The sequence below is a fragment of the Melanerpes formicivorus genome, unplaced genomic scaffold (genome assembly GCF_026170545.1).
Source record: "Melanerpes formicivorus ecotype bairdi unplaced genomic scaffold, bMelFor1.0.p_v2 SCAF_1, whole genome shotgun sequence".
Lineage (NCBI taxonomy): Eukaryota > Metazoa > Chordata > Aves > Piciformes > Picidae > Melanerpes > Melanerpes formicivorus.
In genome coordinates, this window is record NW_027142353.1 from 70,080,792 (window position 1) to 70,107,390 (window position 26,599).

General features: G+C 47.0%; 3 protein-coding genes and 1 long non-coding RNA gene across 23 annotated transcripts in view; 2 read left to right on the forward strand and 2 right to left on the reverse strand.

Annotated features, from left to right (window-relative positions):
* The window catches only part of DLG2 (discs large MAGUK scaffold protein 2), a 1,097,405-nt gene extending 1,096,886 nt beyond the window's left edge, over window positions 1–519 (reverse strand). For 9 of the 12 annotated variants that reach the window (XM_068146213.1, XM_068146272.1, XM_068146184.1 and 6 more), the window contains exon 1: window positions 361–518. The gene's annotated coding sequence lies outside the window, so the exon portion shown is untranslated. Of the gene's footprint in view, window positions 1–360 lie in introns of all 12 variants that reach the window. The other 3 variants (XM_068146154.1, XM_068146173.1, XM_068146144.1) reach the window with 1 other exon arrangement.
* Window positions 520–615: 96 nt separating this feature from the next.
* LOC137445040 (transmembrane protein 126A-like) lies at window positions 616–16,031 on the forward strand. Of its 6 annotated transcripts, none has more exons than XM_068146443.1 (6): window positions 616–701; window positions 1,059–1,231; window positions 5,725–5,849; window positions 8,761–8,954; window positions 9,520–9,634; window positions 10,267–16,031. In XM_068146443.1, exons 3-6 carry the CDS (start codon window positions 5,734–5,736, stop codon window positions 10,472–10,474), a joined length of 633 nt encoding a protein of 210 aa, XP_068002544.1. In that variant the 5' UTR covers window positions 616–701; window positions 1,059–1,231; window positions 5,725–5,733; the 3' UTR covers window positions 10,475–16,031. The 6 variants fall into 6 exon arrangements, with proteins under 6 accessions (XP_068002544.1, XP_068002581.1, XP_068002552.1 ...); XM_068146480.1 differs by having other exon boundaries at window positions 636–653; XM_068146451.1 differs by lacking the exon at window positions 616–701 and adding an exon at window positions 740–829.
* On the reverse strand, window positions 15,049–19,101 carry CREBZF (CREB/ATF bZIP transcription factor). Of its 2 annotated transcripts, none has more exons than XM_068146430.1 (3): window positions 18,114–19,100; window positions 17,389–17,466; window positions 15,049–16,073 (listed from the first exon to the last, which is right to left on the reverse strand). In XM_068146430.1, the coding sequence occupies exons 1-2, from the start codon at window positions 19,037–19,039 to the stop codon at window positions 17,418–17,420; spliced, it is 975 nt and encodes a 324-aa protein (XP_068002531.1). In that variant the 5' UTR covers window positions 19,040–19,100; the 3' UTR covers window positions 15,049–16,073; window positions 17,389–17,417. The 2 variants fall into 2 exon arrangements, with proteins under 2 accessions (XP_068002531.1, XP_068002535.1); XM_068146434.1 differs by having other exon boundaries at window positions 16,062–16,073; window positions 18,032–19,101.
* LOC137445072 (uncharacterized) lies at window positions 18,769–25,551 on the forward strand. Of its 3 annotated transcripts, none has more exons than XR_010988328.1 (5): window positions 18,769–19,050; window positions 21,489–21,677; window positions 22,510–22,610; window positions 23,266–23,386; window positions 23,658–25,551. It is a non-coding gene; the product is annotated as an uncharacterized lncRNA (long non-coding RNA). The 3 variants fall into 3 exon arrangements; XR_010988329.1 differs by lacking the exon at window positions 18,769–19,050 and adding an exon at window positions 19,223–19,246; XR_010988330.1 differs by lacking the exon at window positions 18,769–19,050 and adding an exon at window positions 19,703–19,943.
* Window positions 25,552–26,599: the final 1,048 nt, after the last annotated feature.

Sequence of the window (26,599 nt, forward strand, 5' to 3'; positions counted from 1 at the left end):
GGTGCAGGTGAACTGGAGGAGCCGGGCTAGGTTTAAAGAAAAGGCCGATTTGCCCCGGGTTGCTGAGGGACAGGCGAGAGGCAGGAGCTGAGGTGATGAGGAAGGGGATGGAGGTGGGGTGAAGCCAGACGCAACCGGGGCGAAGGGGGCTAGATGGGGGCAAGACAGCACAAAGAAGCTGGTGCAGAAGGAAGAGAGCGGCAAGGTAGAAGAGGGAGGCAAGGTAGGAGCGGGGCAGAAGATGCAAGGGCTGAGGTAGAGCAAGAGGGAAAGGAGCGCAGAGCTGAGGGGAGGGGGCCGCGGGCAGCGCCCGGAGTGGGGTGCCGAGGCCTGGGTGAGGGGAGGGGGTCAGCGGGTTACCCCGAGGACTGGGCCTCCCCCCATCGAAGGCTTCTTGCTCCGTTAGGGGGAGTCCCCGCGTCCCGGCCGCCGGCTCTCGATCCCCGCTCAGCCCCGTCGCCATGGAGGAGCCGCCGCCATCCGCCGCCCCTAGCAACGAGCACTGGGCCAGGCACTGACCCCCGCCCGCCGGCTTGGATCCAATCGGAAGCCGCCATGCTGGGCTAGTGAAGAACGCCCAATCAAAGGTGTCTTCTGGAGCTCTTGGGTCATGTGAGTGGGTAAGATGGCGGCTTCCACGAGAGGAGCGTGAGGTAGGAGGAGCCATGTTGTAGGTGGCGGCGCTTTCTCGGCGGGATCAGGTCGGTAAGGGCGGGAGCAGGGGTGGGGGTGGTGTCAGTCGGGCACAGTTCAAGGTCGTCTAGGTCGGAGTCCGGCCCTGGCAGGAAGGCAGTGAGGGTGAACGTGGTGCGGGGACGGCTCCGAGGGGGTTAGCGGCGATCGGTGACGGCTGCTAAGGGCTCTTGGCGGGGTCTAAAACCCGGTGTGAGGAGAGTAGCAGGCTCCCAGTGTGAGAGCGTATGCCCAAACCGGGCCCCGGGAAGTACGGGAGCAGCCAGCTGCCTTCCAGGGGCACGCAGGGGGACAGGGAGGGCAGTGTCTACGTCATGGTACGTAATGCTCCGTGACGTAATGTCTGTGTTTTACCCAAATAACAGGTTTGGACACCCTCACAAGAGGCCTCAAGGCAGGCACCCACCCTGCTGATTTTAGGTGAGACCCTGCCCGCTTGTCCCTGCTTCCTCTGGTCCTGCGTCCTGCAAAGCCTGAATCGAAGCAAGCACCGTCCTGAAGATAGGCCTCAGTCTTTTGGTTATAAAAGAAACTTAAGGTAGGTGCAACTAAGAAAGTAAGTCTGGGAAATCTTCTGCCAGGAAAAAGTATCTAGAAAAATCATTGGAAACTCTAAATACTAAGTTAAATTAAGGCTTTTGATCCTGTCTCCCATAACATCCTCATAGAAAAGCTCAGATGTGGCACAGATGGTTGGTCTGTGAGGTGGATTGAAAACTGCCTCAACAGCAGAGTTCAGAGGGTTGTCATCAGTGGCACAGAGTCAACGTGGAGGCCTGTGGCCCATGGTGTTCCCCAGGGATCAGTGCTGGGCCTAGTTTTGTTCAATATCTTTATCAATGACTGGGGTGGGGGGGGGTTGGCTGACACCCCATCAGGCTGTGCAGCCATCCAATGTGACCTGGAGGCAAACCTCATGAGGTTCAATAAGAACAAGTGCAGAGTCCTGCATCTGGGGAGGAATAACAGCAGGCACCAGTACGGGTCAGGGGCTGCCCCCCTGGAAAGCAGCCCCATGGAGAAAGACCTTGGAGTGCTGGTGGACAGCAAGCTCTCCATGGGACAGCAAAGTGCCCTGGTGGCCAAGAGAGCCAGTGGTATCCTGGGGTGCATCAAGAAAAGTGTGGCCAGCAGGGCTATGGAGGCTCCTCTCCCTCCCTACTCTGCCCTGGTGAGAACATGCCTGGAATACTGTGTCCAGTTTTGGGCTCCCCAGTTCAAGAAACAGGGACCTGCTGCAGAGAATCCAACAGAGAGCCACAAGAATGATGAGGGGACTTGAGCACCTCCCCTGTGGAGAAATTCTGAGAGACCTGGGGCTGTTTAGTCTTGAAAAGAGAAGAGTGAGAGAGGATCTCATCAATGAGGATTTCAAGCACCCTGACATCTGCTGGAGGGATAACACAGCTAGGTTAGAGTAGAGTAGAGTGGAATAGAATAGACCAGGTTGGAAGAGACCTTCAAGATCATCAAGTCCAACCTATTACCCAGCACCACCTAATCAACTGAACCATGGCACCAAGCACCCTATCAAGTCTCCCCCTAAACACCTCCAATGATGGTGACTCCACCACCTCCCCAGGCAGCCCATTCCAATGGGCAATCACTCTCTCTGTGTAGAACTTCTTTCTCACCTTCAGCCTAAACCTCTCCTGGCACAGTTTGAGACTGTGTCCTCTTGTTCTGGTGCTGGTTGCCTGGGAGAAGAGACCAACACCCGCCTGGCTACAACTTCCCTTCAGATAGTTGTAGAGAGCAATAAGGTCTCCTCTGTGCCTCCTCTTCTCCAGGCTGAGCAACCCCAGCTCCCTCAGCCTCTCCTCACAGGGCTGTGTTCCAGACCCCTCCCCAGCTTTGTTGCCCTTCTCTGGACACCTTCCAGCAACTCAACATCTCTCCTAAACTGAGGGGCCCAGAACTGGACACAGGACTCAAGGTGTGGCCTGACCAGTGCAGTGTACAGGGGCAGAATGACCTCCCTGCTCCTGCTGGCCACACTGGTCCTGATGCAGGCCAGGATGCCATTGGCCCTTTTGGCTGCCTGGGCACACTGCTGACTCATGTTCAGCCTACCATCAACCAGTATCCCCAGGTCCCCTTCTGCCTGGCTGCTCTCAGCCACTCTGACCCCAGCCTGTAGCACTGCATGGGGTTGCTGTGACCAATGTGTAGAACCTGACACTTAGATGTGTTCAATCTCCTGCCCTTGGACTCTGCCCATCTGTCCAGCCTGTCAAGGTCCCTCTGCAGAGTCTCTCTACCCTCCAGCAGATCAACTCCTGCCCCCAGCTTGGTATCGTCAGCAAATTTACTGATGATGGACTCCATGCCCTCATCCAGATCACCAATAAAGATGTTAAAGAGCACAGGGCCCAGCACTGATCCCTGGGGCACACCACTAGTGACTGGCTGCCAGCTGGATGTGGCACCATTCACCACCACTCTCTGGGCTCAGCCCTCCAGCCAGTTCCTAACCCATCGCAGTGTGCTCCAATCCCAGCCATGGGCTGACAGCTTGGCCAGCAGTTTGCTATGGGGGACGGTGTCAAAGGCCTTGCTGAGGTCCAGGCAGACCACATCCACAGGCCTCCCCACATCCACCAGGCAGTCACTTGATCATAGAAGGAGATCAGGTTGGTCAGGCAGGACCTGCCCTTCCTAAATCCATGCTGGCTGGGCCTGATCCCTTGGCCATCCTCTAAGTGCTGTGTGATTGCACTCAGGATGACCTGTTCCATGATCTTGCCTGGCACTGAGGTCAGGCTGACAGGCCTGTAATTCCCTGGCTCATCCAACCGGCCCTTCTTATGGATGGGCACCACGTTGGCCAGCTTCCAGTCCTCTGGGACCTCGCCAGTGAGGCAGGACTGCTGGAAAATGATGGACAGTGGCTTGGCAGCTCATCTGCCAGCTCTCTCAGCATCCTAGGATGGATCCCATCGGGTCCCATGGACTTGTGGGGATCCAAGCAGCTGAGGAGATCTATAACTTCTTCCTCCTGCATCACAGGGGAACTATACTGCTCCCTGCCTCCATCTGCCAGCTCAGGAGGCCAGTTGTCTGGAAGACAACCTATCTTGCTATTAAAATTTGAGGCAAAGAAGGTGCCAGCATTCCAGGATGTTCCTGGAATGCATAGATGACAACTTCCTCCTCCAAATGGTAGAGGAACCAAAGAGAAAAGGACCTTGTTCCCACTAATAGGCAAGGGCAGGTCACCAGTGTGAGGCTCAGGGATAACCTTGGCTGCAGTGACCATGAATCAATAGAATTTAAGATCCTCAGAGCAACTAGGAGGAGTATGCCAAGCTTGCAACCCTGGATTTTAGGCATGCAGACTTTGATTGCTTCAGGGACCTGCTGGCCAAAGTATTGTCGGACAAAGCCCTAGAGGGATGAGGGGCCCAGGCCAGCTGGTTAGTGTTCAAGGATCACCTTGTCCATGCCCAGGAGCAAAGTATACCCACAAGGAGGAAAGCAGGAGAGAACGCTAGGAGACCTGCCTGGATGAGCAAGGAGCTCCTGGACATGCTGGTACACAAAAAGAAACTCTACAAGGAGTGGAAGAGGGGACAGCTGGAATGGGGGCATGTAAGGAAGCTGTCTGAGCAGCGAGAGCCCTGTTGAGAAAAGCTAAATCTCAGAATTAAATCTAGCCAGGGAGATCAAGGGAAACAGTAAACGTTTCTATAGGTATATTAATGGTAAAAAGAAGCCTGAGGAAGGCGTGGGCCCCCTCAGAAAGGAAACGTGAACTGGTGACAACTGACGTGGAGAAGGCTGAGGCTCTCAATGACTTTTTTACCTCAGTCTTCACTGGCAAAGGCTGCAGCTGCCCTGCCAAAATAATGGTAGATAATGTCAGGGACTGGAAGAAGGAGCTGCCCATTATGAGTGCAGATCAGGTTGTGACCATCTGAAGAACCTGAAAGTATTCATGTCCAAATGGGATACATCCACAGGTGCTGAGGAAGCTGGGGAGGAAGTTGCTAAACCACTCTCCATCATATTCCAAAAGTCCTGGCAGTCTGGGGAGGTCCTTACTGACTGGAAAAGGGGAAACATAACTCACATTTTCAAGAAGGGAAGGAGGGATGACCCAGGGAACTATTGGCCAGGCAGTCTCACCTGTGTGCCCGGTAAGGTCATGGAGCAGATCCTTGCGGAGTCACTGCTGAGGCAGAAGAATAACAAAGAGGTGACTGGGCACAATCAGCAGGGCTTCACCAAGGGCAAATCCTGCCTGACAAACCTGGTGGCCTTCTATGACAAGGTCACAATACTAATAGATGAAGGCTGAGCAACTGACATCATTTACCTGGACCTGAGCAAAGCCATCAGCACTATCCCACACCACATCCTGCTCTCTAGGCTGGTGCAGGATGGGTTCCATGGAAGGACCATTCAGTGGATACCAAACTGGCTTGATGGCTGCACCCAAAGAGTGGCTGTCCATGGGTCCATGTCCCAGTGGAGGCCAGGGACAAGCAGAGTCCCTCAGGGATCAGTCCTGGGACCAGGCTTCTTCAGCTTCTTTGTGGGTACCATGGACAGTGGCATTGAGTGCACCCTCAGCAAGTTTGCTGATGACACCAAGCTGTGTGGTGCAGCAGACAGGCTGGAGGGAAGGGAGGCCATCCAGAGGGACCTTGACAGGCTGGAGAGGTGGGCACAAGCCAACCTCATGAGGTTCAACAAGACCAAGTGCAGGGTCCTGCAGCTGGGTCGAGGCAATCCCAAGCACCAATATAGGCTGGGCAGGGACTGGCTTGAGAGCAGCCCTGAAGAAAAGGACCTGGGGGTGCTGGTGGATGAGAAGCTCAACATGAGCCACCAGTATGCACTTGCAGCCCAGAAAGCCAACCAGAGCCTGGGCTGCACCTAGAGAAGCATAGCCAGCAGGTCAAGGGAGGTGATTTTTCCCCTCTGCTCTGTGATCACGTAGTTCCAAAAGAGTCTGCATGTTTCTTTGATACATACTGGGGCTGTGTAACTTTGATTACATTTGTTTGTTTGTTCCTTATGATCCAGGACTTCAAGATGACGGGAAGAGAGTTTCTTGAAGTAGATTCTCCACAGCAAAGGCTATTTTTGGAAAGATTTAAGTACATGGAAATCATGCAGAAGATGCTCAATGAGCTTCCTAAAGCAGATCAGTAAGTGCTGATAAAGTAAATGAAGACACATTCATCAAACATTTCAAGTGTTCTGGAGGCTTTTCTTTTCCCTTACTTTTGTATTGCAAATCTGTCTTACAGTTAGAAAAATATGTAATTGTGAATATACTGCTTATTGTCCAGAACAGAAAACTTGGTATGGTTTTTAAATATGGTTATTACCAGTGATCCTGCTCAGCCGGCTTCTGGCATGTGCTTCCCGATGTCTAAGGCTCTGGGATGACTGATCAGCCCTGACTGGCTCTGAGCACTCAGTACAGTCCTGTGCCACAGCTGATACACTTTCTAGGAAACTGAAATGTTGGAGAACATACTCTTGTGATCCTACAGGATTCATCTTGTGGCCCACAGGGCTGGCCTGGGGCCATAACTGAGTAAGCATCGACCTGCATTTCATTCTGCACTGCTCCCTCTTTCAGGAAGGTGAGACCAAAGTATGCAGGTGGTGGTGGACAGGTCAGCAAGAGCCATGCAGGCTCACCAGCAGGGTTCTGTGTAGCACAAAACCTGCAGAGCCTGAGAAACAGCCTTTTGGTGTTTTTGTGACAATTGCTTTTCACTGCAAAACCTTACTGGACCTGGACCTGACCTGGTTCTGCAAAGAGACGTTTGCCTGCCTGTATCATCTTGGGGGTGTGTTTTGTATAAATAAGTGTAATGGGAAGCTCCTTTTTTCGGGGGGGGGGGCCTTTCAACAGAACAAAATTGTTGGCTAAACAAAGTGTCAGTAGTAACACAGAGCCTCCACAAAGGTGTGAAAGAGCAATTCTCAGGCCTTATCCCTCACATTATAGTTTTTAGTGCAGCTTTTTATAGGATCTGCACTCACACACTCAACTTAAAACACTTCCCCAAAATTGCTGTAGAGCTAAGGGGGCAAGACAGATGCCTCAGTGGTGGTGGCATCTTAATAGAAGCTGTGGGTGGTGAGGCACTGCTGGGCCTTCGAAACAGTGAGCTCCCAGGGTGTGTGCCTTTGTTTGAAACTGCCCTGGCAGGTCTTACAGGTTTGCATATCCAGAGGGCTGGTCAGTAATGGCCAAACCCAAACAACCCCCACTTCCAAAACCAACAAATCCCTCTAAACAAACAAAAACCCCAAACCCACCCCTGTCCTTCATCCCCATCCTTCCCCCCAGTTCTTCTCTGCAGTGTAGCAGTTCTGAACATCAGTAGCCTGAGCAGATTCTGCTGGTCCTGGGTACTTTAATGTCTATTGTGGCCTCTCAATTATGCTGCTAAATTTTAATCTTGGTGCTCTAGACAAATGTATATGCATGCATTGATTTCATTGCCTGTTACTTTTAAGCATACCAATAGAAAGAAATGTCTGGTTTGCAAAATCTGTTCTCTGGGGACACTGTGAATGACATCCAGTGTTGGATGTTGGATCCAGTGTTCAAAACCCACATAGGGGTTACTCCTAAAAAAGGGCAAGACAGATATGACCAGTTCTTTTGCTATATAGCATCAGAAATTAATTGTTAGTAGCATACTTTCACAGTTTAAAATCTGGTAGGTACCAAGAATGAAAGTACTTTCCTATTAAAAATAAGAAATAATTGGTGTCATCGATGTCAGATGTTTTGAATTTGGGTTTTGCAGAATTAGCACCTACATCTCTGGAGCCTTTTTTTGTGTGGTTTCATCAGGGCTTAATGTAGAAGACTCTTAAGTAGGTGCATTTTTTTTTTTACAGCATGAAATGTAATGGCTAAGTGGTTAAGAGATTGTCACATTTCATTGTTTTGCAAACAAATATGACATTTGGCCTAGCATAAATTTTGTGACTAGTTAAACATTTTGTATTCTTTAGGGCTTTAGTGGTAACTCCAACTTACCACACGTTTTCAGAATATACTTTTAACATAATAATATTGGCACAGCCTCAGAATCACAGTGCCTTCCAATGAATTGCTTTGCCTAGCAATGGTTCTTATTTCAGGAAGCTTAGATTTGTGGAAAACAAAAGCAAAGGTCTGTTTCCACTAATAACTCTCTGTGCCAGGTGTAATGCGAAAGATGAAGTACAGCTTCCTTCTGTGACTCAAATGAAATCACCACCCACTCATCAGGCTTGAAAAACTGGCATGCTTTCCCATTCCCTCTCCTGTGTTACCTGCTGTGCTGGAATGTATTCAAGTGGGAACTATTTGTCAAGATATTAAATGCTGACTATTTCTGACCAGACTTTGTCCTATTCTGCCTTCACCGTATTACAGATTGCAATAGAAGCAGCTGCTCTAAACCATGTTAAAAACATGGTAGATGTCGGAATCCAGTTCTTCTCTTATCGAAACAGAATCTCCAGTGCTGTAAACCAGTATGTAACCTTTAACTAGCATCACCTCTCAAAGAGGCAGGACCTTCAAATCATGAGTTCCATGCACACAAGAAAGGCTTGCTACTCTTCAGCCTACAGCATGGCTACAAATGACCTACCACCAGCTGCTGAGATCATTTTTGCAAGACTGTTGATCTGTTCTGTAAGCTCTTAGGTTGAAACTAAATCCTTACTTTGGGGTAAGCAGGCTAAAAACAAGGCTGGTTACAGGAACTGGCTGTGTTTTTAATTTCTTTTGAGGAAACATTTTCCTTAGAAACATGCTGATTAGGAGAGGAAGTTTCATTAAGTTTCCATTAGCCAAAATAAATTGTGGAAAAGCCTTTTCAGCCTTTTTGTCACCTCATTCTTAAGGTATCTGTAAAGTCAGGCGTTTAGCAAAGAACGCTCTACTTGTTGCTTTAGAAAGTACTTTGCATTTTACACCAGTGAGCGATATACATCTCTTACCTTACTGTAGGATATCCAGAAGTGAACTGCAGCACTGACTAAACGGAGCTATTTTTGCAGTTCTCAGTACATGAAGAAACTTCTCTTCTTTCACAGGAACCTGTGTAACCATGGATCGTACTTCCTTGCAGCAAATTCAAGCCTATGTGGCTTAGCAGCAAATAACTTCTTCAGGAACATCCTGCACGTCCGAAGGGCTGCCATAGCATCTGCTTTGCCAATGGCTGTTATTCCTTTCATTTCAACAGCAGCAGTTTATGAAGTTTTTTTGCGTCAGCCGTTATTTTCAGGTAAAAGCCTCATTATTCCTTGCTTTGGAAAGGGTTTTGCTTTCTCTACACAGTGTCACACTAGAGAACTTCCTTCCTGCAGAAGGAAACTTCCTTCTTGAATTGTTGTGGTTTTGATAAACCTGAGTTTGTAAAGCAGGGTTTGAAAAAAATGAAACACCTAAAATGCACTGGGCAAGTGAGCTCCTGAAGGTGAGTGGGAAAGGAGGCTCGAAGCTATATGTGTGTTGATAAAAGTCTTTGTTACACATCACTGAGTTTTTCTCCTTGCCTTTTTTTAATTTTTTTCCATTTTTCACCCAACTGCATGTTGTGGCTGCAACAAAGCATCTAGTTTTTCTCATCTGTATGATTCCCTTTGAAGGTCAGCTTTAGAGTGGTAAGTTCTGCATGGGCTGGAATGGGAGTAATCTTTATTTTATTTTTTTCCAAAAGGAAGAATCCTTTCAAAATTTTTCACCCAGCTTGATCAAGCATGTATTTCCATGTCGTTGTGTGCAGCTTGTAAATTGATGTGTTGGAGCTATGTGGATGTTGACAGGGAAACATTTTGTCTGTCGTGCAGGTGAGATTAACTGTGAGGTCTGTGCTGTGGTCAGAGGAGGATTCATAGGGGCTGCTGTGGGTGGTTTCTATCCTGTTCTCATGGCTCTCCCCGTGAATGCAAGCCTTGCAGCCAGGTATGTCTTATTAACCTCCAATGAGTGAAATTTGTTTTTGTTGGTCAAATCTTCAGTTTTTGATTTAGAGTCTGGATTTTTGGTCTATGCATAGCTATCTTTTTGTAGGCATATAGGATGTGAAAGGAATTGGATTAAGATCATCTAATTACAAGGCAAAGTTAGTAAAAGCCTTGCCAAGTGTTCAAGGGGAAACATGATCTGTAAACTGATAGACTGTAAGGTACTTGTGTTCAGCTGGAACCTGACAAGGTACCCATGATGTGGCTGGGCTGTGAAATTGTGGTTGCTGCCCTGCTGAGAGCTGCTACTTAATGCTGTTTGGCTGGACTAAGGGAAAGGGACCTTACCATAGGCAGTGTCCAACAGCCAAACTCCTGGGCAGGTGTTGCTTTGTGGATGGGGTCAGGGCACAGCAAGGGGACAGTGAGAGTTGGTGAGACATCAGGATACAGTCAGGATCGTTTATAGCATTGATCCACATTGCTCAGCACCACCAGGTAAATTTAACTGAGAAGGAGGAGAGAATGAGTATCTATCTAAATATTTTTAATGACTTTAAATATTCAATGTTGACACTTCAATTGGATGGAAACACAAAGTAAATTTCGACCACTGTTTATGTTGTTTAGGTATTCTTCATCTCCCTTGCCAGGGAAAGAAAATCTACTACGCTTCTGGCTCACAGTCTCTCAGCCTGTCTTTAGAAAGATGAGTTTGGGTGTAGTGATACAGGCTCTAACTGGATTATATCTTGCCACTAAACATCATGGAATATATGTCAAAATAATTGAGCGGATGAGCACTGCTGGCAGGGATCCTGAAGAGTTACAAGCATGAAGATAAGTTTTCAGTTGCCTTGAAAAGCAACCTTAATGAACAAAGAGAAACACTGTTGCTTGCTATGGTTTTTTAATAGTAAAATTAAGGCTTTGCATTGGCATTCTTCTCAATTCTGAGAACTTGAAAGGCTGAGGGACTTGGGGGCTTTTTAGCCTAGAGGAGACTGAAGAGGGATCTTATCAATGCTTATAAAGACTTCAAGGGTGGGCATCAGGGGGATGCAGTCAGTGTTTTCAGTGGTGCCCAGTGACAGGACAAGAGGTAACAGACACAAACTTAGGAAGCTTCATGTAAAATTGAGAAGGAACTTCTCTGAGGGTCAAAGAGCACTGGATCAGGCTGCCCAGAGAGGTGATAATGTCCCTGTCTTTGGAGTCATTCAAAACCTGCCTGGATGCCATCCTGTGCTTACCTGTTCCGGAAAGGATGTTGGACTGGATGATCACCAGAGGTCCCTTCCAACCCCTATCATTCTGTGAATGCAGGTTAGGTTTTGCATTATGTCCAGCCTAGTGTGTACACTTCTACAACAGCTTTATAAAGACAGGTGCTTTTCTTTGGAAATGGAAAAAAACAAACACTACATTTATACTGTCTGCTTAGTGTTTGGCTCTGGGGTGATGCTCCATCTTTTAGAAGCTGTTTAAATTAGTATTGCTGGAAAAGGTGGTGGGTTTTTTCCTTCATAGGCTACAGGGATATTTAATTTTTTTATTAATTTTTTTTAAGGGAGGAAGGTGTCAGGGCAAGGATTTTTAGCATCCTCAAAACCTGAGTGTTTCTCTCCTTGAACTTTTCTCCATTCTGCTAGCACAGTATTTCCATCACAGGATTACTCACTTTGGGCTGTTACAAGGGTCACACTATACACTGTAGAGAACACTTACACAGATCAGTCAAGAGCAATCTCAACTAGTGACCAAAAGAAAAGCCAAGTCAGAAAATCTTTGTCCTTGCAACCAGTTTGCCATGAAATTAGTATTTTCCTGAAGCAGGTAACTGTTGAGAGATCTTGAATGGCTGATGCTGTTACTGTGGTTTCTCAGCTACCTCTAGATTTTCACACTAGCGGTACAGAGCAATTCCTTTTACATGTCAGGTTTGTCTTGACCATTGGTAACTCTATGTTCTACAGAAATAAAATTGGCTAATTTTCCTGCTGCATGAAATATCTGTAGTCTGAGAACTAAATGAGGATTTTTTTCCCTGCAGAAACAATCATCTCAGTCTGCTGTATGGGCTTAACTCCAAGACCTGTACAACTGCTGGTTAACAATCATGCACATTTCAAAATAACTGTGGTGGCCCCTGAGATGCACTTGGAAGTATTTATTAGTGAGAATGAAAAATTTAGCACTGAGACTCTTAATTGGCTTGGTTTAAAATGTATCATAGAATGGTTAGGGTTGGAAGGGACCCTGAAGACCATCTAGTTCCAACCCCTGTGCCAGGGGCAGAGACACTAGATCAGACTGCACAAGGCCTTATCCAACGTGGCCTTAAAACACCTCCTGGGAAGGGACATCCATAACCATCCTGGGCAACCAGTTTGAGTGTCTCACCACCCTCACTGTAAATAATCTCTTCTTAATATCTAGTCTAAATCTCCTCTCCTCAAGCTTCAATCCATTCCCTCTTGTCCTAGCACTACAAACCCTTGTAAACAGTCCCTTCCCAGCTTTCTTGTAAGCCACTTTCAGGTACTGGAAGGCCGCTATAATGTCTCCCCAGAGCCTTCTTTTCTCCAGGCTGAAGAACTCCAACACCTGCAGCCTGCTCTAGCGGCAGATGCAGCATGACTCAAAAATGTACCAAAGGAGTTTGTATAGCTACTTTTTCCTAAAAATGCTGTTCACGACTCTGTAACCATGAGCAGCAACCTGTACAAGGAAGCAGCAAAGACAGACTACCTCTGCAATGGTGGCAATGCCAAGTTAGTTTCACTTTTCTTAATTCAAAGTATTGCTGTATCCTGTGGCCTTCCAATTCCGCTCTGCAGACATCCCTTCATCACCCTTGCTTTAGAGATTCTCATGGAGGAAGGATTTTACAACAGAGAATTGGGGTATCTCCAGACGTCACCAGACTTTAACCTTAACTGACAGAACCACTTAACTGTGACAATAAAAACAAAATAAAGGTAGTATTTGCAATAGTATCTTTAAAAATGAGCAGCTCATTGATCAGTGTGAGCATTTAACAAGGTAAGATCTTCATGCTTTTTGAAGTGTAAAGTCAAAACTATCATTTCATGTCTTAATTTTTGTTTTGATATCAAGGGGTAATTATTCTCAAAATAATTAAAATGTGCACTCTGGTATTTAATGATCTGACCTGGACAAGTGCCATTTTGTTACATACTAATTTCTTAGGGTGAAAGGTGAAGACTGTATATAACAAGAAAAGAAAATCACATTCCTTCATGTTTTTTAGTAAGGTGCAAAGACCAATACTTGTTTCCCACCTAACAGATGAACATTCGAGTTGTGAATATGTATTCTAACTGTTCAGGGTGGGTCATGTCAGAGGTCAGTTACACACATCTTGGGTCAGAAAGGTGGTGTGCTTATAAAAAAGGAAGTTTGACAGTTGTACACTACATACTTCTCCTTAAACTGTGGGGGAAAAAAAAGAGGAAAAAAAGTTCTCAAAAGTAAGGTACGGACTGAAACTGCTTCAAAATTCAGCAGGACACCAGGCTGCTGTTAGTAATTTCCACTAAGCACACGCATAGCGTCCTCCCAGGAATCTGGAAATGCTCCTTCCATTCCTCATTTCTAATGGGGGCACAACATACCTCATGCAACTCTCAAAGCAGTCAAAAGACACACTTTTACCAGTTCTTGGCCTCCTACCAATGGTAAGAAACTCCCTGCAAATACTGCCTCCCATTTGGAAATCTGAGTTAAATGTTGGCTGTATCCTTTCCTCTATTGTTTTAACAGAAACAGGCTGGTCTCAGACTGTGTATCACACAGCAAGAATTTCTGTTGCAGTCAGAAGAATGCATGGGGGATGGACTTCTGACTGCTCTAAGTCTGCCTAAAGAATGCCAAGAGACTGGCTATAAAGAACCAACAGAAACGTTAAAAACCCACTAGCTTTATCTTCACCATGTACCATTTCCAATGCTGTATCTCAGCATTGCAATCTATCCCACAGTTCCCTGCAAATGACACCCTCGTTTCCACCATGCTCACCCTAGTCCAGCTCCTGCATCCTCCTGCTAATGAGCAAAGATAGAATTACTTCTCCAAATTTCCACATTCCACTTACACCGGGCAACAAACTTTAGAATCAGCTACTGTAAAGGTGCAATTTTAGACAGGGTGTTCTTTAAACACAGAGCCTATTTGCACAACTATCATACCTAATACATCCTTCAGACATTTACAGTCTAATAGGAAATAGAACCCTAAAACCAGAATATAGTTGGTTCTAGCAGAAAACCTCTTTAACTCCAAGCTCTAGAGAACTTAAGATTTTAAGTATCAGTAAATTTACAAAAGGCCTCTGTATTTTACAAAAGATCTGTTTCACAGGGAAAACTGATGAAAATTTTGACAAGCAGCATGAGAAATCTGATCATCTGGAAGCACCAAGAGCTGCCACGTGTTGGAGTATGGTTCCCTATATTCACTCTGATGCCATCACTTCAGGCAGCTAGACTGCATAAGCACCAGTTTGATTATTCATCCCAGATGCTGGTAAACTCTACAGAGGAAAGAGAGGAGTTAGTTTAACCGCTGCATGGTTTGACACAGATGGCACTTGGTTTTGTGGCATGTCCAGTTTAACAGATTTCACGGATAAGCAGGGTGTGTTCTACGACTGGAGGCCAAAAAGGCAGAGCCTACCAGCATGCTTTTAAATTCTTAAGCACCAGGTTTTGTGAAATGTTCCTTTTTATCAAGCTGCAGACTACTTTCACTAGAATGCCTGGATGCTAGAAAGCCAGCATTTAAGATAATAATGCATATAAATAATACACGTAAGATTGACAGAAATCACTCGTGATCACTCTGGAGCTTTAAACATGTTCTGTCCTTGCAGTGTCAAAACTTTTATTACACTCACTCCAATGTTTAACCTGGAAATAACAATTCCATATTTAACAGCTTATTATTAACCAGTCACCAAACTTCAGACCCCAAAAATGGGACAGAAAGGACAAAGATGCCAACAGACCATGGAAGCATTTATATAAGTATTCTACTCCTCCATGGTTCACTGATCAAACATACCCACATTAATAAACTATTAAGAGAAACAACTGCAAAACACAAGGAGAGGAAGCTCTCAGAATAACTCTAGCTCCAGAAGTAACACCTTCTTTTTGTCCTCGCCACAAAATTAACTTGACAGAGAAATGAGAACATTTCTCCTGCATCCTGATCTTCATCCCTACATATCCCGATCCACTTGTTTTCTAACCAATGGACTCAGATGGATAGCAGAACCACTATTCTCCCCTTTCTGTTTCCTCATTTTGTGTAATGAGCCAATTAAAGCAAGGCATTAATGAGAAACTGGAGAAAAAAAACAACCAACGAAACATTTGAGCCCATAAATTGAAAGAACAAGTCTGATTTTATTACGATATTGTATTCTCATCTGGGTGGCATGTAATTACAAAGAAACATTTACAATATATTTTCAAGTATTAAGTTATATCATTTCAAGGCTTCCACTTCGAAAAGCTACATTAATAATACACCATACAGATAGTACAGTCGCTTAGAGTTTCAAATCATTTCCTCCCCTCTATTTGGTTTAAGTATGATTCAGTAGGCACTAGAAATGCCTGCAGCCACCTACTTCCTCGGGACATGACCTTGTTCTTGTACCAGTACACATCACTTTGCATGTCAGAAAATCAGCTACTCTCAGACAAAGCTCACAGGTAGTTTCATTAGAGCAATGTGCAGGTTCACAACAGAGACCAGAACTACATGCCTGACCTCTATTGTTTAGCAGTGATGCAAAAGAAAGAATGCCTATTTAACTTAACTCAAAAACCACTTCCACACTGAAGTAAACGTAAAAAATGCCATTGTAACATCCCATACTTGCTGTATTTGTGCTTCTCTTTTCATCAAATATGTCTGACTTCAAAACAAGGTCTATTCAACAAGTCTGAGTTTAGCAGATTGAGCCTAGGCCTAGCCTATCTCAATTATTTCCATGTTGCCTATCAGTCAGTACGGGTCTGATTCCTGTGGCACTGGTGTAACCCATCAGCTACAGCAGGGTTACCCAGTTGAAGATGGAACCTTTGAACAGTCCTGTTCATGCCACCACGGAGGTGTAAAGGTAAAACACACCTCACTAAGTCTCTTTTGTGCTGCCAGTATATCCTGAACAGATGGAATTCTGCATACAGTGGAATAAAACCTATTTGATAGGATACTGTCTTCTAAAAACCATCTTGGATAACAATAAATGATTCCAGCATTCAACTTTTTTGTTTTATACCAAAGACAGCAAAAGCCCTGTTACCTCTTTATTCACATTTCTCATACTACCTTTTAAAATAAAGCAGGAAATGTGGTCAGCAGCTGGTCCCGTCTCTTCTGCCCCAACACAGCTGAATCCACTTTAGCATAAAGAAAAACAAGGATGCTAAATACACATATACTTCATCACACAGTGATGTTTCACAAAGAAAAATCAAACTCCTCTTGTACTGATGAACACTTGATGGATCTAGCACTGCAAATGCAGCAGCAAATGACTGGCAGAAAACGTTTATCAACTTAGCCTTAAACGTGAAATTTAAGGCTTTAAGAAGTAAGACTTCAGGAACACTGATTTTTGTTTTTAGAAGAAGTTGTTAATCAATGAAACTTTTAGAAAAGTCTATTCTTTGTGAAACCTCACTTTACATATTATCATTTTCACAATCCTTCTTCCCCCAACTGACATACATATAAACATTGTAATACAACTGAAATAAACAGCCCACTCGTCTTCTGTGATGGGGAAAAACATTAACTAGTACAACAAAACACTTCATGGTTTGTCAAACTATTTTCTCTCCCAGTTCATTTAATTATGGAGCATTTTTCAAATCAGTAGCCTCAAGATACACATTTGTTTATCTCCAAACTGTGCTTAATTATGTAAAGTTATAGCTATTTGGATACTGCAAGAGGCTAAATTAAGAACTCTACCGTAAAATTAAGCACATGCATATACATGCAATATCTTTAAAATTTAATGCTGCTTTGAAGTAACAAAGGAATTTCAGTGTGCATGGGCACAGAGATTTACGTATGGGAAGCTAATGTAACGAGTTACTTGGATGCACCACTTTCTTCAAACCCCAATTCTCATTAGAGGTCCATGCAAAAAAAGTGACTCTTCTACATTAGGATTCCACTGTACAGACAGAACCAGTGTTCAGGTTCTGTTTTAACAGGCAAAACTCCACATCCTTAGAGCAAGCCAGAGAAAGACTTTTTAAAGGTACCCTGCAACTCTAGACAGTACTTTAGACCGAATCACAAATTCTTTTTTTTGCTATTTAAAAGCAATCTACTGGCACTCTTGGGACAGTCTGCCATGACTAAAGGCTGTAAATGTCGCATCCCCCTTATTAGCCGATTTCCCCTTCTCAGCTCATACTTAGTTTAATAGAAAACTAGTATTTCAAGTAGCATAGGTATTTCTTTAATTCCAAACATAACTCATGTATCAACTACATGCACATTCATTTTAAAAAGGAAGAGAAAAAGAGGTAAATAGAATGACATGACTGCAATTTTCTCTCCCAAGTTATCATTCAGAGCTAGAAACATTTTGGCAGAGTAGGACCAGAGAAATCATTTTCTGAACCAGTCATTACAAGAGACTGGCATAAGCAAAGCAAGCTGTCTGATACCACATTATGGGAATATATTGATCCTTACCAGGTTGCGAGGTGGAAAACGACTGTTCTTTAACCCCTACACAACGGAGCCTGGCAGGGCAAGCACCTAAAAGAGAAACTGTCAGAGAGGTTTTAATAGTAATGTATAACTAAGATGCAGTACAATTTTATATGCATGCTTTCTTTTGCCGATCATTACTAGTTTCTTAAGTCTGTCCAGTGACGATGTCTTAATGAAGTTTTTGGTTTGGTTTTCTAAGCAAGCATTTTCGGCTCCTCAGGACAAGCAGGCTAGACATTATCTGACTCAAGACCAAGGTAGTCAGCGTTATCTTTACTGGCAACTGCGAAGCAGAACCGAGCACACCTTCATGCGTCAGGTCGGCATGATCTTTTCACCCAAGTGCTGCGAACGGGCTCTGGCGGCACCTCTGCGTGTGTCAGTCTGCACAACTATCGTGCTGCTGTACGCAGCTTTGCAAGAGACTTACGCCAAACGAGCTCAGACCACTACGTCCACACGCCAGATTTACGTGACCTGTAACCAAGGCCACCGTCTGGCTCCCAATGTACCGTTCAAGACTTTTCTTTGATACCCTGGCCACTTAAGTGCCAGGTTCCCCTCCTCTGCATATCCCCCAATACCACCCCATCACCACTGTATTTATTCATTTCCTCCGCACCATCGCCTGCTTCCTCCGCCACGACGCGAGGCCCCTAGGGACGACAACCCCACGAGTACTTGCAGCAGGTACTTGACCCTACATTTTGAAGGAGGCCGCTGCCCGCCGAGCACAGATGGAGCAAAACTCCACCGACACCTGATCCCGGTCCACGTGGAGGCAGATCCCGCCGGGGGCCGCCCACTCCTCCTCCATCTCCGTGCCCACCGCCGCGTCCTCCAGGCTCGGAGGCCGAGAGCTGGGCAGGGCGTAGTCATGGTCGCTGCTCTCTCCGGCGGGCTGGAGGTGGTGGTGATGGTGGCGGGGGCTGCCCGTGTCCCTGAAGAGGCTAGTGCTGAGCTGCAGCCCGCCGGCACGGATCCCGGCTAAGCGGCTCAGGAGCTGCCCCAGGGCGCTCTGGTTAGCCAGCACGGCCCGCAGGTAGCTGCTTTCCCGCTCCAGCTCTCGCAGGCGGCGACTCAAGCCACGGTTGCGGTCCCGCAGCTGCCGGTTCTCGGCAGCCAGGCCCTGGAGGCGGCTTTCCAGACCCAGGACGTATTGCTTCTTCTTCAGCCGGTTCAGCCGTGCGGCCGCCGCCGCCTTTAGCCGGCTCCCAGTCCCGCCGTTCCTCCGCCCGGGCGCCGCCGGCTTCTGGCCCTGGCCCGGCGAGGGCAGCTGCTCCGGCTCCTCACAGAAGCAGCCGCTCAGATCCGCGTCCAGGTCCCAGTCCGGCCGGGCCGCCTCTAGTAGGTCTCCCAGCTCCAGCCCCGGGAACCAGTCCTCTTGCTCCCACACCTCCAGGGGGCCACCAGGCGCCTCCGGGTCCTTTTCCTGCCGCCGCGGCTCCAAGGCGCCCGCTTCCCGCCGCGGCGGCTGTTGTTGTTTGGGCCGCGCGGGGCCCGGATTCCCTTCCCCGCCGCCATCCCGCCCTCTCGGGGCCTGCCCCGCGCCGGTTAGCGGCCAGACGGAGCCCGAAGGGCTCGCTCCGCCGGAGGAGGCCGCCAGCAGCTGGGTGAGGCTGTGGCGCATGGCGGCGGCAGGTGAGGGGCCCGGCGGGACGGGACAGACCCTACGGGCAGCGGCGCGCGGCAGCGACCCGGCGCTGGCGCCGCGGTGCCTGCCGGGAAGCGACGCCTTGCGCGGGGGCACGCGACTGCGCCCGCGCGCGGGAAATCGGCGGCTGTGAGGGGAGACCGGGGCGGGGGGGGCGAAGTGTGAGGGGCTGCGGGGAGCCGGGTGAGAGGAGATGTGAAGGGACATGGGGGGCGAGGGGAGAGTTGGGAGGTGGGGATGTGGCGGTGGAAGGATGGAAGGATGGAAGGGGGAGTGATGTGGGGGAGCGGCGTGATGCGGAAATGCCGGGAGAGGAGATGTGGGGATGGGGATGTGAGAAAGAAGGAGGTGGAGGGCTTGGCGGGATGCAAGAGGGTCTGTGGGAATGTGGATTTGAGGAGGGAGATGTGAGAGGAAGATGTAGGGATGGGGGGGGTGTGAGAGGGAGATGGGGGTGTGCAGGAGGGGATACGAGGGGAGAATGTGGGTGAGGGATAGGGATGAAGGGAGGTGCGGGGGGGGATGTCTGTGAAGGGGGTGGGAGGTTGTGAGGGGACGTCAAGGGTGTGTGGTGGTGGGATGAGGTTTGGGGAGGGGTGTATCACCCACAGGGGCTGTTGAGGGGAGGGAAGGAGGATGTCCCCCAGGGCCAACAAGGTTTTGGGGGCTTTCCCAACAGACAACCGGCAGGGTTGCCCTGTCAAATAGCGAGTGGGTGCCCCCAGCACAAATGTAGCCTATTAAGGTGCCTGGTTTGGGGCTCCTCATACTAGCGGGAGGGAACAGGCACTCCTTGCATTTTGACTGAGTAAAACCAGTGGCAGAGGCGAGTCCTAGCACCTGCTTTCCTCTCAGACCAGGGGCGCAGTTGGTAGCCTAGGTCAGTTTGCATTTGCCTGGAAGATGTCTTTAGATGGATTAAACATGCATGCAGTGCATGTCAGAGAAAGACGGCTGGAAAGCAGGAGGATGCAGCCTATAAAACCAGTGTGGAACATTTGTAGGAGCAGGAACAAAGGAAAGTCTGGTTCAGCATGCAGCAGATAGTGGAGCAGTACTTTTCACCTAGCTTTGAGTGGGTTCAAAGACAGTCCAGAGAAGTTCAGAATACAAGTTTGTTAATAGCTGCTACTTACTTAGGAACCATATCTGGTTTGCTAAGTCCTTGAGATCAGGAGAGCTCTGCAGAGGGACTTTGACAGGCTGGACAGATGGGCAGAGTCCAAGGGCAGGAGATTGAACACATCCAAGTGTCAGGTTCTACACATTGGCCACAACAACCCCAGGCAGAGCTACAGGCTGGGGTCAGAGTGGCTGAGAGCAGCCAGGCAGAGAGGGACCTGGGGGTGCTGGTTGACAGCAGCTGAACACGAGCCAGCAGTGTGCCCAGGTGGCCAGGAGGGCCAATGGCATCCTGGCCTGCATCAGGAACAGTGTGGCCAGCAGGAGCAGGGAGGTCATTCTGCCCCTGTACACTGCACTGGTTAGGCCACACCTCGAGTACTGTGTCCAGTTCTGGGCCCCTCAGTTTAGGAGAGATGTTGAGATGCTGGAAGGTGTCCAGAGAAGGGCAACAAAGCTGGGGAGGGGTCTGGAGCACAGCCCTGTGAGGAGAGGCTGAGGGAGCTGGGGTTGCTCAGCCTGGAGAAGAGGAGGCTCAGGGGAGACCTTCTTGCTCTCTACAACTACCTGAAGGGAGGTTGTAGCCAGGTGGGGGTTGGTCTCTTCTCCCAGGCAGCCAGCACCAGGTGGCGTCAGGGGAGATTTAGGCTGGAGGTTAGGAAGTTGTTCTTCATAGAAGGAGTGACTGGCTGTTGGAATGTGCTGCCCAGGGAAGTGGTGGAGTCACCATCACTGGAAGTGTTTAGGAGGAGACTGGATGAGGCACTCAGTGCCACAGTTTAGTTGATTAGATGGTGTTGGGCGATAGGTTGGACTCGATGATCTCAAAGGTCTCTTCCAACCTGGTTAATTCTATTCCAACTGGTGACAAGCTGGAGGATCTTGAGGCCTTTTGTTTCTGGACACTTCTGTACACTGATACACCAATTTTGATATGCTGCTGCCTTTATGGATGCTCAGGACTGATAGCTACTTGAACAACTAGCTAAAATGTTGAGTTACCCCAAGGTATACACATGTGGAAACAACCTGGGGGGCTCTTGAGCAGCTGACTATAGCCCTGGGGGTGGGGTGGCTAGGATGCCATTTCACCTGTCATGCCTTTATTTTTTTTTTATTGGATAGCTAAAGAGCATGAGCTGTAAATCAACCAAAACCCTTGTTGGCTGGGAGAGAGGCAAAAGAGAGGGAGATGCCTCTGTATCTGACAGTGCTAACAGGAAAGGGGAAGAACTTTGTCAAAAGTTGTCAGACATACACCCACTCATTTTGTGCTAACCCATCACTGCTATTTTCTTTACAGGAAACACGCTGGCAGAAAATCTAGAACCTCGACCTGTGTCAGACAGTATTGAAATCGCCCAAGAGACAAAAGAATTTATTTTGAGCTGAGCTGCCATGTAAATAACATGATCACATTAAATAGGACTAAAATATTCGAAGCCCACAAAACTATCAGACAGCTAGACATAACCATCTGCTTGAGCACCAGGTATTGTATGATGTTACTGGTGTGACCTGCTAGGTTGCCAAATGATGACTGTCACATAGACATTGCAAGGTGGGATTTCTTTCTTGGAACCTCAGTGTTAACATCTCAAGAGAAGCCAACCTCTCTTGAACTTCAAGGGAGAATTAAACACAAAAGGCTAAGGGTTTGAGCTTTGGTCCATCTTGGAAAATAATGTACTTTTAAATGTAAAAGAATGAAAATCTGATACAGCAGGGGTTAGGAGACAATAAATTCATATTTTACATTTTTCACCCTAATCTTTCATGTTAAACAAGTTAAACAGTCCTAGTTCAGATTTTACAATGTAGAGCTCTTACGTTAAAAAGGTGTAACAAAACAAAAGGCTACAGAACAGTCCTCGTAGGAGGATTTAGGATCACAAGTGCAGTAGAGAGCAATCACAAGAGGATCTCTGTCAGAAGATGGTCTTATGGAAAGGATCACAGTGGAGGGAGCTGCCAAGCTTTTGAGATAACAGTTTCTAGAATGCAAATAAAATGCTGGAATTTGACATTCAGATCTTTTTCTTTAGTCAGTTAATCTGTGCTGTGCCTCCTGTAAGCATCAAACTGCAGTTCATTTTGTGCCTGCTCGCTGCTTTTGAGCTGTCGGAGCTCTGGGACCTTCAGATCATTGCCCAGTGCTGCTTCCTCTTTCACAACTCGCTTTCCTGCTCTCCACCTGGCTTTTTCTGCAGTTGCCAGCTTCTTCCCCAGCTGCTCAATTTCCCATTGCTTATCTTAGAGAGCTTTGTCATCTCTATGGCCAGGTTCAGCAGTTGTTTCTTCTCCTTGTTTGTTCTCCCTTAAAGCTTGCATGGAGGAAATGAACTTCTGCCTCGGCTGCTCTGTGGCTCTTGGCCCCTGTGGTTCTCCCGCTCTGCAAAGAGTTTGGCCGGACAAGACGCAGCAGGTTTGCAATACTTGCTTTTGCTGCTAAATGCTGAGCATCCTGTGGCTCACCTGTGAGTATCTGCTGAGCAGAGTAGCCCAGAGCTTTTCTTAAGTCTTTCTAAGTCCCGATGCTCGCCAAGGGTGAACAGCTTAGGCTGTGAGGTGATGAAAAGCGAAGGGAGTTTTCAGGTGCGGAGAGTAGCCTCCGCTCCGCCAAGACCAATCGGTGTGGTGTAGCTAAGATCTCCGGCAGGGAATTCTTTCCCTCAGAGAAATCACTTTACAGTCAGTGGGTAGCAAGCAAGAAAAGCTGTCTGGATCTGGCTGATGTGGTGGCCAAAGCAGTTGAGGTCTTCAGCTGAGCCTGCTGCTTGCTGATCAGGGCTGTCTCTGTGAAGATCACTGTTTGTGTGAATGGCCTCTGTCACTCAACGGTGCCAGGGGATTTGAGCCTGTGCTGGGTTAAAGGTCAGGGCTGTGTTTGCTGTGAAAGGCTTTTGTGTGTGCTGTGTTTCTGTGGTATTTCTCATGTTTTTTTACTCCTGGGATGTATTTAATGTACTTTGTACTTCCCACTGAAGCAGCAGAGAGCCCTTGCTTCTCATGTGCAGCACGCTCTTAAAGGACAGGTGAGTGACCATCGTTGCTGTTCCCCTGGTCTGTTGTTGCTGCAGGAAGCTGTGGCCATAGAGCCCAGGCCTAGACGTCTGGCAGGCTGCTGAGCAGCCCCGGGTGCCTGCAAGCTGCTGTCTGCTCTGGGGGGAAGTTGAAATGCTCTCGCTTTCCCTGGCAAAGGTACATTCTCTTTCTTGCTCACACAGTCTCAAGCTGTGCCTGGGGAGGTTTAGGCTGGATGTTAGGAAGAAATTCTTCACAGAGTGATTGGCCATTGGAAGGAGCTGCCCAGGGAGCTGGTGGAGTCCCTGTCACTGGAAGGGATTAAAAAGAGACTGGATGAGGCACTTAGTGCCACGGTTTAGTTGATTAGATAGTGCTGGGTGACAGGTTGGACTCAGTGATCTCAAAGGTATTTTCCAACCTATTCTTTTTTCATTTTTATTCTCAGGCATGATTTTTCAGTTCAAAGCACTTGAGAGAAATGATGTGATGGCTGTGCTGCAAAACATCAGATTGGGGACCGAAAGACAACCTCCTGTGGATCGATGTATCGGGATATTCCAAGAACCTCTCTGCTGCCATGCACTTGGATTTAAACTCAATCCAGATGCTGGAGTGTGTTCCACTTGAAAATCACACTTGGTACATGAAGAGCAAATCGTTCAGTGAACCTGGAAGCTAGGAGGCTCTCTAGGGTGCACATATCAGCTACTTTGCTGACATGCAGAAGCAACCAGAAGGGTTTCAGGTTATGGATAGGTGTTGATTCTGTCCTAGAATCCCCTTAAAGAGTTTTGTGCCTTGTTACCTGAGAAACAAACTTTGTCCTGGGAGTTCATCATGCTAAGTTCACAGGGTAGTAAGATTATTAGTGTCTAGCCTCCAGGCGCACATACTGAAACATGCTTTCCAATTAGTACACTCCCTCTTAGACTTCCAGTCTGGGTATTCAAAGAATGCCAAGGAAATGAAGTTAAGTTTATGCCTTTCTTGAAGTTTAAGGAATTAACTGAGAGAGAGGTCTAGGAAGGCTATAAGTAAAGATTAAGGTTCAATTTATTTTCAAAAGATCCTGTTGTGCAATTTCCTGTTTGTTTGGTTCACTTTGATGTAGTATGGAAGGTGTGGGAAGGATATCCAAACACACATTCAGGTACAGTTTGCAAATGTATACAGATCTGGTTTCTCAAGAGTGTCCAGGAACCTTGGATGAAAAAAAATGTGAATCTGGTTATTATGTGGCAAGAGGTAAAGTTAGCATAGCGTAGACTTACCGAAACTCTCACTTTCAACAGTGAAAGAGCATGTCACATGAAATTATATTAGGAGGTGCCCTGATAGCAGCCTTCTAGCTAAGAGTATACTATAAGACTGTCTTAAAACAAACAAATTCTTCAGGATTAACAGTTCTGGGTGATACCTGTTTGGAAGCTTAGGATCTGCATCTGACAAAGACTTATTCCTATAGACTTTTCTTGCCTTTGTGATACTGCTTTTCCTCAAAGGGCAGGTTCTCTGATAAAGTGTGATGGAGAGGAACATCGGAGGGAATCCAGTGGAGTTTACAGGTTTGCTTCAGAAACAGAGTTTGGAACATACTACTGTACATATCTACTTCCTATGAGTAGCCAGGCTGGCCTGTGGCATATATGAAGTTGTTTGTTGTTTGTTTCCATCCATGTGGCAAAACAACTCCACGCTTCGCATAAAGACTCTGCCAGCTGTGCCACAGAATGTGAACGAAAAGGAATGAAGCTGCTGCTGAAGCAGTCATTGGTAATTGATCAGCATTTGTATATAACTTGCCAGAAATGTGTGTACAGGTGCAGCTGTTACTCGTGTGGATACCTTTGTACTTTGCAGCATTTCAATCTTTGTTGTTTTCCCATTCTTTCCAATCCTGTTTATCTTCCTTCTCCACACCATTTCCTTCAGTCTCATTTAAAACAGCTGCCCCCTCTTCAGTTGCTTTGCAATGCAGGGGAAAAAGTAGGACTTTGTGCTTTTCCTTTCTCATAAAATGAGTGCAAAGTTCTACACTAACTATGAGAAGAGAATACAAGGTTTGACCATCTAACGTAGGCGTCTCAAGTAGCTGAAGACGGCAGCGTTCCCTGGCCTGTGTGTGCCAACATTTGCACTGCGGCGGAAATGCTCACTAAGCAATTCAGAAATGATGGACTCTTCTCATCCATGGGGCTCTGATTCTCCATCCTGGGAGAAAAGGACGATGAAATTGCTTCCTTAACCCAGCGTGTCTGTTCAGATAGCTGCTGCTGAGGTGGTAAATTGGTAAACCTATCAGTATTCGTTGAGCGAAATAAACCACCTGCAATCGCTGCTGCTCTGAGGGTAATTACTGGCTGGTGTTTAAAATTCCTGGATGTGTGAGCAGTCCTTTGAATGTGTGTGGATGTGATAAAAGTATACTGAGGCCTTCCCCAGGCTTAGTGTTGCTTCTTTTGTTCATTTCAGTATTGTATTTAAAGGTAAAGTCTTTCTCCGTGACAGTTTTTCTGAGGGTGGAGATAAGTTAAGTTGCATGTCCAGAGTGGAGGACAGAAATGGAGTATGATTGTGTATACCGTAAGCAAATTCATATAATCAATGAGCTGGAGAAGAACTGGCTTGTATGAATTCAGTAACGTTATGTAATTAAAGTTATCTGATTGGAGTAATTGATAAATAGATGTAGTTGAAGCTTCATATATTCCAATTTGTCTGGTATGTATTCTAATCTTCCACTGTTGATTTAGCCCATCAGTTTTTATGCTATCTCTATCAATAGTAGAAGAAATGCCCCCATCCTAATATTTCCTTATGTATTTCATAGGTAGAGTTGTTTTTCCCTCTGACCTTTTCTCCTTTATCCTTTTTTGTGCTATTTAACTGGAATCCAAAACTGCCTACGATACTTTGTGTAAAGCTTGAGCAGCAGTTAACTTTTCCATTCTTTACTTATTTTACATACCCTACTACTTTGCAGAGTTCACAGGATTGTGGTGGTGTCAGGTCACTTGCATTTAGTTCCTCAGGGGCCAGGCCTTACTTTGGGCTGATAGTCTTGGCCAAAGCTGCAATGTTCAGTCCTTGCTGTGAAAGGCAGGAGGTGCTGGCTGGGCAGTTTGCTTTATTTTGTGCCTTTTTGGGGGTGAATCAAAGGGAGAGGGGGGATTGTGGGTGGGCTGGTTCTGCCACGTGGGGCAGGGGGCTGCTGCAGCAGAGGAGCAGGTGAGCGAGGGCTGGGGGGCCCCCCCTAAAGTGCTGAAAATTCTCCGAGGGGACCACACTATCTGTAAAAGTGTAAGTACTGGGGTGAGGCGAGGCGGAGGCAAACCTCTGGTTTGCAGCTGGAGAGGGAGGGCTTGGAGTGACTGGTGCGTAAGAAAG